This window comes from Poeciliopsis prolifica, unplaced genomic scaffold, assembly GCF_027474105.1.
Source record: "Poeciliopsis prolifica strain line A6 unplaced genomic scaffold, Auburn_PproV2 SCAFFOLD011, whole genome shotgun sequence".
NCBI classification, from domain to species: domain Eukaryota; kingdom Metazoa; phylum Chordata; class Actinopteri; order Cyprinodontiformes; family Poeciliidae; genus Poeciliopsis; species Poeciliopsis prolifica.
The window spans coordinates 5,624,277-5,640,767 of record NW_026562386.1 but is presented as its reverse complement, the minus strand read 5'-3'; the positions used below and the strand labels follow the sequence as shown (position 1 = coordinate 5,640,767).

General features: G+C 38.2%; 2 protein-coding genes across 4 annotated transcripts; one reads left to right on the top strand and one right to left on the bottom strand.

The window, feature by feature from the left end:
* Positions 1 to 1,409: 1,409 nt before the first annotated feature.
* Positions 1,410 to 6,898, top strand: ccsapb (centriole, cilia and spindle-associated protein b). Of its 3 annotated transcripts, XR_008606438.1 has the most exons (6): positions 1,410 to 1,475; positions 3,429 to 3,811; positions 3,894 to 3,977; positions 4,583 to 4,797; positions 4,865 to 5,839; positions 6,572 to 6,898. XR_008606438.1 is itself a non-coding variant. In XM_055037048.1 (4 exons), the coding sequence occupies exons 1-4, from the start codon at positions 3,445 to 3,447 to the stop codon at positions 5,045 to 5,047; spliced, it is 849 nt and encodes a 282-aa protein (XP_054893023.1). In that variant the 5' UTR covers positions 3,328 to 3,444; the 3' UTR covers positions 5,048 to 6,898. The 3 variants fall into 3 exon arrangements, 1 of the variants encoding a protein (XP_054893023.1); XR_008606437.1 differs by lacking the exon at positions 1,410 to 1,475 and having other exon boundaries at positions 3,328 to 3,811; XM_055037048.1 differs by lacking the exon at positions 1,410 to 1,475 and having other exon boundaries at positions 3,328 to 3,811; positions 4,865 to 6,898.
* A 1,971-nt stretch (positions 6,899 to 8,869) lies between these two features.
* Positions 8,870 to 15,739, bottom strand: rab4a (RAB4a, member RAS oncogene family). Its single transcript, XM_055036980.1, has 8 exons — positions 15,539 to 15,739; positions 14,425 to 14,505; positions 14,162 to 14,276; positions 12,748 to 12,810; positions 12,514 to 12,668; positions 11,751 to 11,846; positions 10,907 to 11,050; positions 8,870 to 10,062 (listed from the first exon to the last, which is right to left on the bottom strand). The coding sequence occupies exons 1-7, from the start codon at positions 15,552 to 15,554 to the stop codon at positions 10,935 to 10,937; spliced, it is 642 nt and encodes a 213-aa protein (XP_054892955.1). The 5' UTR covers positions 15,555 to 15,739; the 3' UTR covers positions 8,870 to 10,062; positions 10,907 to 10,934.
* Between the last annotated feature and the right edge of the window lie 752 nt (positions 15,740 to 16,491).

The following is a 16,491-nucleotide window of genomic DNA, read 5'->3' as shown; positions in this document are numbered from 1 at the left end:
AATTTTTAATTATGAATTTCTCTTATTCTACTCTTTATAGCTATACGTTTGAGTAAAATAAATTGTGAACGACTGACAACGTGTCTCTGAAATTCAAAGCAAAAATTCCGTTTTTAGTTGCAGAAATTGAGAAATGGTGAAATTTAAAGTGACGCAGAGCTTTCAGACCTGAAATACAAATAAAACGAGTGAATGTTCATTTAGAAACAACAGCACTGATGTTTTAACTCAGGAAGAGTTCAGAGGTCAATATTTGGTGGGATAGACCAGAAGGTTTTCAATGGGGCTCAGTGCAGTTTATTCCAGAGCTGCACATTTTTACATTTCTTCATGAATGTCAGACAAAAACATTCATAAAAAGCAAGAACAATTTGAGATACGACTGCCAAACATATGCAAGAAAAAAAAAAAGTAGAGTCGATGACTTAAGTTGTGAACTCCACCTGTCGGATGGAGAGACGGATGTGTGGGATGAAGGCGCGTCACGTCATCCTCAGTTCTGATTGGCGGACCTTTCGGCCACAGAAGCCGAAAGGTCCGCCTTCAACGCGCACATTCAGAATAGCACTTGGCAGGAATGCGCAAAGGCAACAGGCGCAACAGGAGCGGCTCTGCTGTTACAGCTGACCCGGATCAGTAGCGCTGGGACACCGGACACCCGCTCCGGAATCCCGTTGAGCTGCCACATGCGCCGCCCTGGCCCCCGGACCATTTTTAGTCGAAAGCATACTGTGTTCAGGGGGACCCTCTCCGCGAGCTCTGCCTTATATGAATATGAGCTCAGCAGGTAATCCGAGAGGCGCTCAGTATCCAGAAAATTACTCAAGCAGGAGAAGCTTAAAAATGACCCGCAGCAAAATGTAAAGTTAGGAGGGAATCTGGGTGTTTTAAAGATCAAAATGATTCATGTAAATAACATACTTACAAAAAAAAGCAACAAAATCAATCATTTTTTTCAATTTTGAACTTCTAAAAATGTAAACAAAAACTGCAGGCGTGTGTCTGTATCATGCTGAATGTTTGGTTAAAACGTTTTTTCATTCAGTGGGAGGACAATACAGACATTTCACTCCAGTAAGAGGACAAATACTTCACAATAAAATTACTCGAGTAAAAGTAAAATTAAAAATAAAAAAAAAACTACAGCTTAGGAAAAGTAGGCCTACTCCTAAAAGTAAATTTTATCCAAGTAAATGTAACTCATCTCTGACAGATGCAGCTTGTTTAAAATACTTTCTCAAACTCTCAGGAGACAAAAACAGAGGGAATAAAGGCAACATTATTATTCAGAGCATCAGCCATAAAACACTTAAATATTTCACGATCAAACGGACTAAACTGTGCAGGGACGCAGCACCTGTTCGGGGGTGAGTTTGGCTTTTTAAAAGCGTCCTCTCCGGTGGGCGGAGCTAAACCCTGTGTCGTCACTGCAGAGCCATCTGCTCTGGGCCGCTTCCGTGACATCCGAGCTCTCGGTAAGTATGCGTACTGTATATAAAATTAGATCTGTGCGGGCGAGAGTCGCTGCCGTCGAGCGGGTCAACTGTTGTGGACTGGACTGGAGTGTTTGGTGGATTTACTGAGCTGGTACCGGAGCCGACAGGCGATTACAGCGCTCCATGGAGCCATGATTAATCTGTCGTGCAAACTGGACACTACAGCCATATATTTGTTATCAACATGCAGGCTATTTTAATGATGCATACTGTAAAAGGAGAACATAGACAGTGCATTGAGCCAATGAGTGCCGTGTGGAAAACATGTTTAATGGTTCCTGGTGGATGTGTTAAAAATAGTCGCTCTATGCAGGATTTCTCTTAAACTCTGGTCGTTTCGTACCCGAGCTGGTCAACTGAGTCGACACTTGCATGTAAAGTCAAGCCAGCTCTCTCTTAAAGATTATCATCAACGCGCATATATGGTGCATTACGGTAATAGGTCAGTAAGGGCCTTTGTAGGAGATAAAAATAGGAATGAAGCATAACTATAAAAAATGCATGACATCCACACATACTTCCACATTCTTTGTACAGAAAGAATACTTGATCATTTTATTGCACATTTTTGGAGCTAAACTTGGTCAACGAACCTCATGAGGCCACTTTTACCTCATCGTCGTGAATTTATGTCTTCCAAACCTTCAGAGGTGACAGCAAAAGTTCTTGGCAGGTAGTTATGTCAGACAGACTCCTCTTGGGAATCTATTAAATGAAAATCTGTATCCAGAATAGATGTGTTGCAATCTTACTGTACTCTATGGAGATCGGTTTGTTATCAATTATCCAAGTAACCTTTGCATGTCAATGCTTACAAATAAGAAAATATATTCTGTGGTAATAATCTAACACAGTCTACCCACCTCTCAGAGAAAAACTGGGTTACAAATAGACACATTTACCCTTTTCTCTCTCTGTCTCTCCTTTTTGTTTGTTTTGAAAACCTGACTTATTTTTCTTGGCGCATAATAACAGCCACAGACTGCTACTGAACATTGTCGCCGTCAAGCTCCAAGCAGGAACTAATCGTTTCATGCAGATCCAGGGAGATGTGAGCTATGTGGTGTGGGAGGGTTAACATTACATTTTTTACTGCTAAAAACAATTTTAGAAAACACATTAATTTGTAATTGACAGGACTCCATTTTTTATATAAACCAAAAACAAAAAACAAAACAAAATAAATTGCGGAGGCCCCCTGTTGGTCAGGGGCCCTGGGAATTGTCATAACTTCCCCCTCATAAGACGCTCCTGCTTACGATGTCGAGTTCATTCTGTGCTGCCATTTTAAAAGTTTGAATATATATTTTAGACATTATTTTGACTATTAGTGTAAAATTTATTGTAAAGTATATAGAAATATTAAATATATATTTTTTAGAAACTGTTGTGCTTAATTTTACGATAACTGATTAAAATTATTCACCAGCCGTGACTGACAAATTGTTGCGTAAGTGTTTGTTTACCGTCACTAATTTGAAATGGAGCTGGTTGGGCGAATTACGGTAGCAAACCTCTTCAAATCTGTCGTGTAATCTTGGCAGCCAATCAGAGGGAGCGCTGAGAGTTACGTCACCGCGTTCAGGAACTTTCTGTTAGGCAGGTAGTTATGTCAGACAGACTCCTCGATGTTCTTGTAGCCAATATTTTTGACAGATTTAGAAAACACACGTTCACAGTTTCATTCGGACCGAACTCTGGTTCTGTTTTGGTTGCCCAAAAAGCGAGCTAAGAGCCCATTCGTTAGAAAGTAGGCGGGTCTTTGAGCGGCTTCCTGTGCTGCTATTGGTTAAAGCTGCTGTTGGTTTGGTTTAAATGTCTGGCGGTGGTAAACAATTAGCTTAAGGAGTTTCAGCTGTCACGACTCTCTTGTGACTGTTGCGATAGACTTATTGTGATAAAGTCTTTGGTTTATTTGTGCTCTATTTTTAGTTCAAACCGGGACAAGATGGTGACTAAACGGATCCGCTCAGAATACATGAAGAATTTCAAAGATCCCAAATGGGAGACTTACACCAAATGTTATGAAGAGATGCTGGCCTACAGGCTGACCCGGAGGCTGCTGGAGCACACACACAACCCCTGGTTCTGGACCGGCTCGGACAGCGACTCGGACTCAGGAGGAAGGAGCCCTCCTCGCCCCAGTAAGAACCAGGTTGAAGACCCTGAGGGGGTCAAGACGGACAGACAGCAGGAAACCAGAACCACCGGAGCTGGACCTAAACCTGGACCTAAACCTGGACCTGGACCTGGAGCTGGACATGCCGTCCAGAATGAGGAGCAGATCAGGCCTGACCCACAGTTGTCCGCACACAGTAAGCGTTACATTAAAAGAGTAATGTATCATCACACTGCCATGTTTGCGTGTTCTGGTGTGTGACATGACTCACTGTTTAGGTTCGCAGTGTGACGATACCAGGGAGTCCAACAAAGCAGTTCAGGGAGAGGAAGAGGAGTTCTCTGCTCCACTCCGAGACAAAGGTAAACTATCATCAAATATAATTTTAAAATACTGAGTACCTAAAGAATCACACAATTTAATTTAAGAGTAGCTTTACAACTTTATTATGTTCATATATAGTGTTCTATATTTTTAATATGGGTGCACCAATTTATCAGTGCAGTTTTCCCTTAGTTTTGGGAGATCAGTGATCGGCTATTACTTGCATGCATAGGTGCCGGAACCGAGGGACCTAACTCTGACAATCCATGACTGACTCGGCCAAACTAGTGGTGACCTTTACTGTTTGATTCTCAGTTTTCATTTTATGTTGTGGTTTATTATTATTATTATTTAGCTGTTATGAGAAAATTTAAACTGCTGCTGTGGCAGTTACTCAACAAGTTGTCGGTAGGTAACCAAAGAATGAGAGAGTTGATTCCACCAACCTTTAGTTTGAGCAGCTAAAGTCTTTCCTCAGCCTACATCTCCCAGAATGCCGTACAATTCTGGATCAAAATTCAATGAAATTATTGATAATTCTATCGAAAGGGTTGGTATTGATCATGTGTCCATTGTGATGTATACTGTTACCAATTTATTGTCCAGGTTAGGATTTGTAAAAGTTTTTCTTTTCATTTTCCAGAAAAAGAGATTAGAGCAGCCCGACCTCGCCGGAGAAAACCCTCCAAATTAACGAGACCAGCCTGGCGCTCCCAGCGCGTGAGGCCTGTACGGCAGCTCCAAGAGGACACAAAGGAGAAACGACATCCTTTCGCACTGTATGGCTCAGGAGAAAAGGATGCAGACATCGCAGATAGAAAGACTCACAATGTCGGTCCTGCAGCTTCTACTGCTGAGGTGACGTAAGGCCTGGTGTACCTGTCATTCTCTAAACGTAAACTTTAACCGTTCGTTTCACCGACAGATTCATGAATCGGCTCTGCGCGCCAAGACCAGGCGGCAGGTGGAGCGGCAGATCCAGTCCCGGCAACCTGAGCAGCGTCGGGCCAAATCAGCGGACCCAAATAAAACCGTGATGGCGGTTCAGCCCGAGTTCAACCCCTGGCTCACCGAGTACATGCGCTGTTTCTCCGCTCGCTCCCGATAGGACAGCGGCAGCACATCAGCACCAACAAAGCCATTCCTGCCTCTAGAAACAGCGGAAGTTCAGACACACGGCACATTTTACGGGCTCAGAGTCTCACTGCGACTTGTCTTCATGGAAAACTTCTCAAGCTCAGGGATTTTGTACAAGATGGAGGACAATCATGGAAAAAAAGGTTTTGATAATTTTAATATGAACTGAAGTTTTGTAACATAAAGACATTTGCTGTCACTTGAATTTGAAGGGCTGTGCATAATGGTCCATTCACACCGAATGCGTCACGACTATTTTAATGAAGTTTAATTCAGTAAATAATAACTTTTAATGAATGTTTTAATTGAACTTTGCATTAGAAATGTCATTATTTAAAAAAAATGAAGCTTTTTGACAACATTCAGTCTTATGCACGTCCCTTCAAATTACCAGACATTTTTAATTAGTGTTAGTAGTTGAATTTTACGGCCATACTTTGACGCAAATCCTTTAAGACGTCCAGTAAAAGAACGACTTTGTTATGGACATAATAATCTACAGGGGAGCGACTCCTGAGTAAAACAATGAGATGAAGATTCTTGTTCTTGAAGAGACTTTTGAACTTATATGAAGAAGAATTCAAAGTTGGCCAGATGTTTACATACTCATCGTTTTGTTAAGGTGGAATGATGGGGCAATATATATCAAGAATAAGGTGAGCAGGTTTTAATAAGTTTAGGATTTTAATTCTTATTCCCAAGAAGAGAGAAGGAGGACCAGCAGGGGGCGCTGCAGTCCCACAACTTGCAGACTGACGTCAAGGTGAGCAGTTCTTCATTAAAGCTACATAATTTAAAAATCATGTAGCTGATTAAAGCTAAAGTTTAATCAGTAACACTTTTGTAGCAAATTTATGTCAAATCATGATTTCTAGGTTAATGTCAAGTTGTCATAACGATTTTGAATAACGTCAACTTTGTATTAAAAGTGTCATGATGACATTTTATGACAACAGTCATGAATATTCATGAAGACTTACTCATGTTCATGACAGGTGTTATTATTCACAACCCCGCAAATAAATTACCAGAAAGTTTTTTTAAATCAGTGTTTTTCAGTAAAAAGACTGCAGGTGTTTTTGTCTTTGTTCTTCATTCACTGGGTAGAAAATCCAGAAATTTTACTCAAGTAAGAGTAAAAATACTTTGTGATATAGTTACTGAAGAAAAGTAGAAAGTACAGCATAGTAAAAATACTCCCAAAAGTACCTATTTTTTTTTATAAAGTAACTGAAGTAAATGTGACTAGTTACTATTAAACTGAATGTTACACATAACTTATCAAACCTCAGAAATCTTTCAACAGCTAAACTAACTTAACTTTAGCATCATGTCTGTGATGTTTCTGATTTGTAATAAAACCTGCAGAGCACCCAAATCTGCTTATTGTGGTTTAACTTGAATTATGATAAAATATAAACAGTTTGGATTTTGTTTTCCTGTTGCAAACCGTTCATTAATTTCACTTCTTTTCTCTCTCTCTGTTTCGCTCCAGGATTTTCTTAAAGCGTCAGAATTACATCTTGTATCGATGTTGGTCCTGGATGTGGTGAGAAAAGAGACAGAAAGTTAGAAAAGAGACAGAAAGTTTCCTCCGTCTGCCTGGAAGAGGCCCCTCAGCAGGAGAAATACCCAGAATGCATCAGGAACACCTGGTTTTATTACAAACGAGACTTGTACCTGCTTCCTTGAAATTTTTAAACATATCCTGTTGTCATTTGACCTTGAAGGGATTTTATTCTTTTTTTTCCACTCCTTTTGGGTTTTTTGTCTTCCTTCATCTGGATATTGTTCATAAATTAAAACTGCTGGTTTAACTTCAGGCAGATTTTGTCCTTTTTCTTTAAAATACACTGAAAGATTGTAAAACATTTTCTACTCGGTCAGCTAGGTGTTAATCAGGGTCACTGTAGATCTTCATCCACATGTTGACATTTTTTTTACCAGTAAAAAACAAAACAATCAGTGTAGTATGTGATGTACGGTCAGTTTAGATCCAGTCCAAAGGATAGCAGAGATTATAGTCTGAGATTTATGTCACCGAATGTTTTGAAGCCAAAAAGAAAACTAAACATGTAAATATTCATAGTTTCCTTTTGTTAATATGAAAAGTTAAAATTGTTTTAATATTTTGTATTTGTGGTTGCTGTTAACTTAAACTATTTACACTTAAGTATTTATATTCATAAATATAAACTACATTTTGCTTTTGATCAAATATTTTACAGAAGTTAAACACTAGAAATGGTGGGAAGACTGTTTTATTCTCTTTATTGTATCATCATGTTCATTATTGGTTTGTAATTATTCTGTGCAGAATTTCACTTTAAAACCAATCAGTTGATTTTCTATGTTCTCAGATAAGTACAAAGAAACAGGAAATGTTTATCGTTTAGGTTTCTAACACTTTCATGATGTTTTTCACATAATTTTACAAATATTTAAATGACAAAGATGAATGTCGGGTCAAGGGAGGCAAAACTTTTAGTGAAACATTTTTCTCGCACATTGCTGAGATTTTGATTGGAAGCATCAAAATATACCAACCTGTTCAAGTAATCACACTTTAAAAACGGGTAAGATTTTAAATCTGATCATTTTTACCCTTTTAAATCTTTAAACAACTTTAACCGAGCCTGTAATGAGCAAAGCGAAGGAAAGAAATGCTTTAGAAAACTTTTTTTTCCTGTTCAGGTTCATTTAATAAGAGTTTGATTTAAAAAAATATCAGCAATGAGTATTTATAAGAAAGAAGTGGAAGTGAGATTTATTACACAGAATTTAAACCCAAATTGATTATTTCTATTTGGCAAATAGAAACTACTAGAGGAACTTATTGGTACTTTAATCAGTATTTTTACTACAATTTTTTATTTTACTTTATTATAAAGTGAGTACTTTCACTGAATGATGAAAATGAAAAAAGTAATTTGGAAAATGTCTTCCTTTGCCTGATTGCATTTTGTAATCATGTTAATAATATGAATTATTTTCAGTTTGGTTTGTAAAATACAAAGCTTAATATTTTGGTCCAGTTAATGATATAATTATTAATTAATAAAGAATTGTTTTGATCAGTTATTGAGTTTCCTTTTTACCAAATACTTTTTCATTCTTGAGTAATTTCTTGGACGGCTACTTTTACTACTTTAAGTAGTTCTACTCTTACCTGAGTACAATCTTTGGATACTCTACTCACCTCTGCTTACAGCTTATGAAAACACTAAAAAATACAAATTTTGTGCAAAATTTGAATATCAAATAAAACCAACAAATAAACCATTTTTAATCCTAGAATTAATTGTTGTGACTCAGAAATAAGGGAAAAACTGTTGGCCTGAAAGCTTCCTGAGGAGGCTGAGCTGCTAAAAACGGTTTCTGTTTCCAAGGATATTTATAGAAAGCTTAGTGGAAGGAAAACATGTGGATCTCCCACTGAGCACCAGTGGGAAATTTTTAGTTTGTGATGATTTGATCATAAAAATAACCAAACATTATTGCTTGAAATAAATCTATCAGAATATACAAATTTCACTTTTTGAATTAAATTGCAGAGAAAAACTGAACTTTTAGATGATTTTTACATGAGAATCTAAAGGATTCAAACAAATAAAAATCATGTAGCTGATTAAAGCTAAAGTTTAATCAGTAAACTTTAGCTTTACTGATTAAAGCTAAAGTTTACTTAAATATTTAGACTGAGTTTGAGTCTAAATATTTAAGTTTTTCCTTCACTGAGAGCCGATGTGAAGCTGTAGAGAAATAAAAAAACCCAAAAACAAATATCCAGTGATGTATTTGCTATTTGTTTTATTTCAAAAACATATGCCAATTATCATAAACAATAAATTAAAAATCTGTGATATTCATGACAAAACAGACATACATGGAAACGAGAGAATCTGATGACAAAAACAAACAAAATGACCACATCCAGATGTGAAACGGCGAAAGCCGCCGTCGTATTTCAGAGTAAATCCCGAAAGGCTGCTTTAGTTTGAACCGTGATGGAAAAGTTTAGTTCTGTCGCTTATTATGGCTTTAATTAAGCTACTTAGGAAGAGGATAACTAAAGCAAAGTGACATGTTAGTCTTAAAAGATTGAAATAAATAAAGCACACAACAGATAAGATTCGGACTGCAGCTGTGATTGGTCAGCATCAGTCAGGTTTTCATGTAAACAAACAACAATTAGTGCCACTTCACTGGCTGCAGGACAAACGTGTTACACAACCGTTAAAATGGTGACCTGTCCTTCACACGCGGAGCACGAGGAGTCAGTGTTTTTAAATATACAGTGGAGCATGAAAATGATGCTGAATATGATTTCTAATGCAATACAGATGGAATATCAGCTATAATAAAATACTCCGTCTGGGAAAGCATGCGTCGGTCTCTATTTACAGAAACTCTGTACAGCGAAAAAAGCGAAATCAGGGAATTTAATGCGAGAAAGGCAGCAGGAAGGGAGGGAGTGTTAGCTTTAATGAGGGCAACGTTTAGTAGAGTGTTTAAACCAGAGAGGGAAACAAAGAGAGAACAGTTTGGTTTCCATGCCAAAGAGTCGAAGATAAAGTCGTCTGGTTTGCATTAATTCATCCAAGCTGGAGCAAAACGGCAACATATTTTACTAACAAATTACCAGTCAAATCCTGTTTAGTCAATAATGGAGTAAAGGTGGAGTCCAGACTGCGTCGGAGGGAACACAGTGTGACCGAGAGGAGAGAGACATGCAGACGTTTAGCATCCTTGGCGGGGATGGTGGGGGCCATTTTGGTCCAGTAAAGCAGCGGACTGCTGGGAAGATGGTCGATCTGAGGGAGGTGAGAGGGGCCAGAAGGACTTCTCAGCTCTCTGCACATGCAGAAATGAAAATAAAGACTCTGAAGGGTCCGTGCAAAGGTCATGGGAGGGGTCACCAGCCAGCAACCTGAACCCAACACTGTTAGGTCCTCCATGGCTCTTCTTCTTCTGGTCTTTATAAACCTGCCCCAAACAGAAACACTGGGTGAATAAGCAAACAATTTCAACCAACAATGCAATTTAAGAAACATAAAGGATGAATTATGAGGCAGTCATGGTTGAGAAATAATTTAGTGTTGAAACGATTAATCAAATATGAAGTAATCGTGAATGTATCATTGTATTCAAATCTCCAACTATCTAAAACATTATGATTATAAATGCTCTAATAAACATCTCAAAGTATGTGTAAATTTTGTTATAATAAATTAGAACTGAAGCGATTAATCAGATTAATCGATTGTCAACGTTATGGTCAGCTAATTCACTAATCGATTAATTGTTAACTAGAGTGTAGAGATCCCAAAAAAGGATATTTTACTGAGAGAATGAGAAATTCAGACTAGTAATTAAAACAAAACTGTATAAAAACTAAATATATTTTGCACTTAAGATAAAAAAACATTTTTCTGTCAATATTTTTATATTTTTCCTCAAGTGGCATTTCAACTGTTCAAATTCTTAAAGGCGGATGCATCCTGTGCCAAAACTAAATGCTGTGTTGTTGCATTTTAAGTGATAAAATATTTATTTTCTTATTTTAAAACAGAAATATTTGTTTATTTAATGTATTTTTAATATTGCATAAAATAGGTTAAATTAAAAAAAATATGCAGAATGTGTCAATTCTTTTTCAAACCGACGAATCGATTACTTGTCAAAATAACAGATATAAAGAAATAATTAAATGTAGCCATAATTACATTATTGCATCATTAAAACTGAACTCTTGTTTTAATCGAGGAGTAATTAGTGACTTTATGTATCGATTTCATTTGGAAACCTCTGGTTCTCTAAACTTTTTCACCTTCATGTAGTGAATTGCACGAAGTCCACTAGCAGCCACAGTCCTGGGAGCCCTGCGGCTGAGCGCGGCGCGGGGAGCGCAGCTGTCGCAACGCCGCGTCGCCGTACTGGATGCCCGAACCCATCCGCTCCGGATCCAACTCCCCTAGAGCCGGAGAGGAAACGTCAGACGGCCGAGAAGAACCGAGGTAAGTTGGTTTTACATAAAGAAGAAAGAATGAAGCACAAAGGTTGGTTAACTGCTAACAAAACGAGGCTATTTCAGCTGCTGGTAAAGTAACTTCCAGATGAATACTTGTAGACTGAAACATTTACTCAAGTAAAAGTAACCAAGAAATTGTTCAAGTAAGAGTGAAAAATTATTTGGTAAAAAGTCCACTGAAGTACTGAGTAACTGATCAAATTATCAGTCATTTAATTTTTAAAAATTACATCATCAGATGGAGAAAAATATAAAGTTAAGTGAGAAATGTTGGTATTTAATGAAGCAAAATGATCATTTATATAAGTTTAAAAAAATAACAAAATCAGACAAAAGAAAATTTTTCCAAATCTGAATTTTTCAATATGAAACTTTGGCAATAACTGCACATGTGTGTCTGATGAATTTTTATTGAAACATGTTTGTTCTTCATTCAGGGGACAGAAAATCCACTGAAATGTTATTGAAGTAGAAATACTTCATAATGAAGTTACTCAAGTAAAAGTAAAAAGTACAGACTAGGAAAAACACTTCCAAAAGTACTTTTATTCAAAAAGTTACTCGTATAAATGTAACAGAGTAAATGTAACTCGGCTGATATAATGTGTGTGGTCTGTGTCGGGGGAACGGGTCGGACTCCTACCGGACTCGATCTTGTTGAGGATTTTCCGAGCGCACTGGACGAAGGCCTCTTCCACGTTCTCCCCCGTTAGTGCGCTGGTCTCCAGGAACATCAGCTCTGAGACACAAACACTCACAGATTAGAGCCGCTGCTTTTCTGCACACAGCATGACGAGTGAGTCAAACATGATCTCCTCACACTCAGGTCCTCCAGCTGTAACACAAAACCATGGAGAGCAGGGCTGACCAAGCTGAGGCCCGGGGCCAGAAATGGCCCCCATATGCATTCAAGAATGACACAAATTTGTTCATTAAGCTTCTCATGTTTAATCAGCGCAACATTATTGCTGACATTAATTAATTAACTGTTATAAATATAGCAAGAGTTTTCACAGAAAGACACCCGAATCCTGCTGAGAATAAATTAGTTCAATCAAATCCCAAACAATTTGAAAACTGCACAACTTTCTTCTAATAGAACAAATGTGCAAAATTATTTTAAATGGTTGGATCTATGACGAATAACTTCCCTTTCCCATAAAACAAAAAAACAACAGAGTCTACTTTATTTGCTCGATTTTTAAAATTTTCTTTTCTTGTCAGTAATTTTGACTTGACAATTTTGGTCCTGAACATCTGGACGCCGCAGATGTTCAGCTGTTGACTCTATGATGCGTTTATGACGTTTTCCTGACGTGAAACACTTTGAACTGCAGCTCAACTTAAGACTTATTAATTGATCTATTGATTTCGGTCAGGAAGTATTTGGAGGAGTCAGCTCCTACCGTTTTCCTGAGCGAACCGCGACGCCTCCAGGAACGTGACCTCTCTGTCGGCGTCCAGGTCCTTCTTGTTCCCGCAGAGGATGATGACGATGTTTTGACTGGCCAGCATCCTGGCGTCGCTCAGCCACGTGGTCAAAGCGTTGTACGTTTCCCGACTGCAGAGACAGACATGAGTAAACAAACGGGAGAAGCTGCAGAAACGGCTCTCGGACTGGGTTTGGTCGGTTCTGGTACCTGGTGATGTCGTAGACGAGCAGCGCTCCTGCGGCTCCTCTGTAGTAACTTCTGGTCACAGACCTGACGGACGCAGACACACGGTCAGTAAGCAGGCGGTAACACAGAGATTAATGGAGATCTGGGTGAACAGTCACCAGTCAGAGGAAAACTAGATTCTGGGTATTGGATCACTTCAGAACGCTGCTGCTGCTGCCGGACCCAAAACAACACAACTCTTCACATCCGGAACAAACTGAAGTCAAAAATGAATAATCAGAAAGTTTAGAAATAATCCAGGATTAGTTCTGACTCTTAATATTGCTCAAATATTAAATGTCCTTTATTTTATATGAAACCCTGAAAATGACAACAACCTTAAAAAGAGGTTAATATGTCTGGAGTTATAGATTAATGACAGAATAGATTCATCTTTATTGATCCTCAAAGTCGTTTTCGTTTTGGGCCAAATCCAGACCCTGAATGCTCTTAAAGGGCCGGTTGCACCAGAATATAATGATAAATCTTGTTCAAACTGTTCAAATATCAATAAATTCTTAAAATTAAATATTATTGAACATCTTTTCAGTTCCTCCAGGACTTTGTGATTCTTTTTGTGATGTTTTTTACAGTAAAAATCAAAGTGTCTGCAGTACTAATTTGGAAATATTTGCATTTATTTACGATGGTTAATGTGACTTCTTATTAAACTCCCAATTATTAGCGCAAAAAGGTGCAGGGATTTGTTGATTTACTGTGAATTTGCACAATAATTCTCAAGAAACTGGAGGAGTTGATTGATAAAAACAGCATTAATTTGATGGATAACATAATATTTATGCACACTTAGTGTTTAGTCTAGAATCTAGAGTATAAAGCCTGTGGGCCCCAGGTGTGTCCTAAAGAAAATTGCTTACATTTTTAAGCTTCATAACCTTTTTGATCTCCTGAAGTCTAAAGAAAATTGTTTAAATTGTCAAAGTATTCAGGCTGTTTTTGTTATTGGTTGTCTACGGTAACATGTCGCTTTCTTCACTCCATCTCTGGTTCTGATTGGCTGATCAGCCGCTTGACGACTCCACTTCTGGAAACTCTGATTTCTGGTGAGTTTAAGGTTTGTGAAGGTGAAACAAAAACATTTTACCCAACCGGATTAAACTCAGGATGGATTTAAGACTAAAAACTTAAGATTAAAAAAAGTTGCATGTATTTAATTGTGCCAAACTCAGGTCCAAACCTAAAGCGAGGGACAAATGAACCTCCAAACACAAGTGACGAAGAGCAACATCATTTATCGTTTCAGACATTTTCAACTGCACGGTGTTATTTTTCTTCTTAAACGTTGTTTTCCAGATGTGTTGCTCACGGTCGTTACCGGTTGGTCTGATGTGATGAAGGCTGGAGGCTTAACCTCCGGGTCAACGATGTGATTCACCTGAAGCGTTCTTGTCCCGCCGTGTCCCAGATCTGCAGCTTGACCGTTTTGTTGACGACACTGATGATCTTTGAACCAAACTCCACACCAATAGTGTGGTTGGATTCATCCTTAACTGGAAGGAAAAGAACATGAAATAAATTTACATGCAGGTCCTGTTGTCATTAGTTAATAAACCTAAGAAATTGAACAAAACAGTTTGAAACCTGAAAACAGAGTAAACCGTAAGAGCAGCTAAACGCTTCCAGGTGTTTCTGACTTACATCTCTTCTCTATGAACTGGTGCAGCAGGCAGGATTTGCCTGTCCCAGCATTCCCAATCACCAGGAATTTAAAGAGGAAATCTGCAGATAGGAGATAGAAACAAAAAAACCTTAAGAAAATGTTTTTATATTCTGTAATGTTTTGCAGTTCAGAGTCCTGTTGCCTTGGAGCGAGAATGTTGGCCTGGGAAACAAAAAGAAAACAAAGAATCATCTGTTTGTCTGTCATGTTTGGTTTTACATTTCTTTAAATAGATTAAATAGGGAGATTAAACATAATAAACATTCAGTGTTAACCATACATTAATTACCGGTAACTCCATAGTACTTGAATTGAAAGGGACCTTAAACAGGTTCCTGAAAGTAACTTTATAAACATCAGCCATGTCAGCAATATTATGAGTAACTAATTCAATGCTCTAATTCGACATCTCATCTGGACTAAGAGTTCATTTGCTCTAATCCAGCAAACAGACTGCAGGTGTTTTGGAGTCTGGATCTTAACATCAACCCGTCTGTCTGGGTTTGCCTGAAGGTCCAGGAGGATCAGAGGAATCTCACATCAGATCTGTGACCTGATCTCCTTCAACCACCAGGCTCGCATCCAAAACCACAACAAACTGCTTTCGTTTCATTTGGGTTTGTCATTAACGTGTTCATCTTTGAAAGTGAAGTTTTCCCATTTCTGCCTGAAAGTTTTGCAGATATAACACAAAAAAAGTTTCACACTAGTTCCATCAGGATTTAGTTCGCCATTAAATACAAAATAAATGTGGATGAGCATTAACTGAATGAAAAACAGAAATAAAGCAACACAAAAAGAGGAGTCACAGATGTCCAAAGGCTCTATTATGTCATCCATCCAAATAGGACATTATTGTGTTTTTTGTCCACCTCTCAGCATGTCAGCCCTGAAAGGCCAGTTTGACCCATAAGAACCGCCACCATGAACTGAATGTTCTATTCACACTGACAGGGACTCGGTTAGCCTGGAAGCTATGTGTTTTCGTTGGGAAAAAGCCCTGTCGACACACCTGCCTCCCTTTCTCCTCCCTGCGGCTAAAGAAACGAGCTAACCGCGGCCCGTCCGGACGCCACGACGCCGCCCGCTTACCGTAAGACTCCGACATCGCCAGGGCGGCGGTTGGACAGCAAGCCGATGGCAGCGAAGGACGGCAGCTGGCAAATAAATCGCTAGCTAAGTAAAGAAATATAGTCCCGTCGAGGATTTCCGTGGATTCCAGCTGATTTTCCCTTCCGATTTCCCGTGCGTTGTTTCAAAATAAAAGCTTTTCTTGTGGCGAATCCATTACATTTTCCATGTGATGACTCAAAATGACCACCAGGTGGTGCTGTTGCTGCTCCGTGATTCAAACACTATTTGACGGTTGTTTCAGGGAAAACTGGGACATATTCACAAGTCCTTTTTGTTTAATTAGTTTATGAACACAATTGTTTATATAAAACTAATAAAGACTGTTAGTATGTTATGGTCTTACAATCATGAGGCAGACTGGAGGCTTGACACCCAACACAAAAATGAAACAGTGTTCATTGCTGAAGAAGTTTCATCAGAGAGCTTTATCAAGGCTTATTCATGGAAAGTTAAGTGAAGGGAAGAAAAACTTTGCAGAAAATGACCCTGCAAAATCACAGAATGTTATTTTTAGTCTAGTTTCTAATACACATACCTGAAAAAGGACAAAAGTAACTTACAAGTAATTTTAATATAAGAGCTAGTTTTTAGTAAGCAATTCCTTAATATTGATGAAAAACTACTAGTTTAGAGTGTCTCAATAAATACTTTCCTCACATTATAAGTGAAATAATCCACCAATGGAACAAGTATTTTTCACCAATATTAAGGAATTGCTGACTTTCAACAAACTCTTATATCTTGCAGAAAAGTTATTTATAAGTTAGTTTTATATAGGGACTTAGTTCTAGTGTACTTAGTACACTAGAAATAGTGTACTTATTTCTAGTGTACTAAGATATTTGCGCCAGAAATAAAGACAAAAATTCTTAAATGTTTTATTCCTGCTACTTGTGGCTGCACAAGTAGCA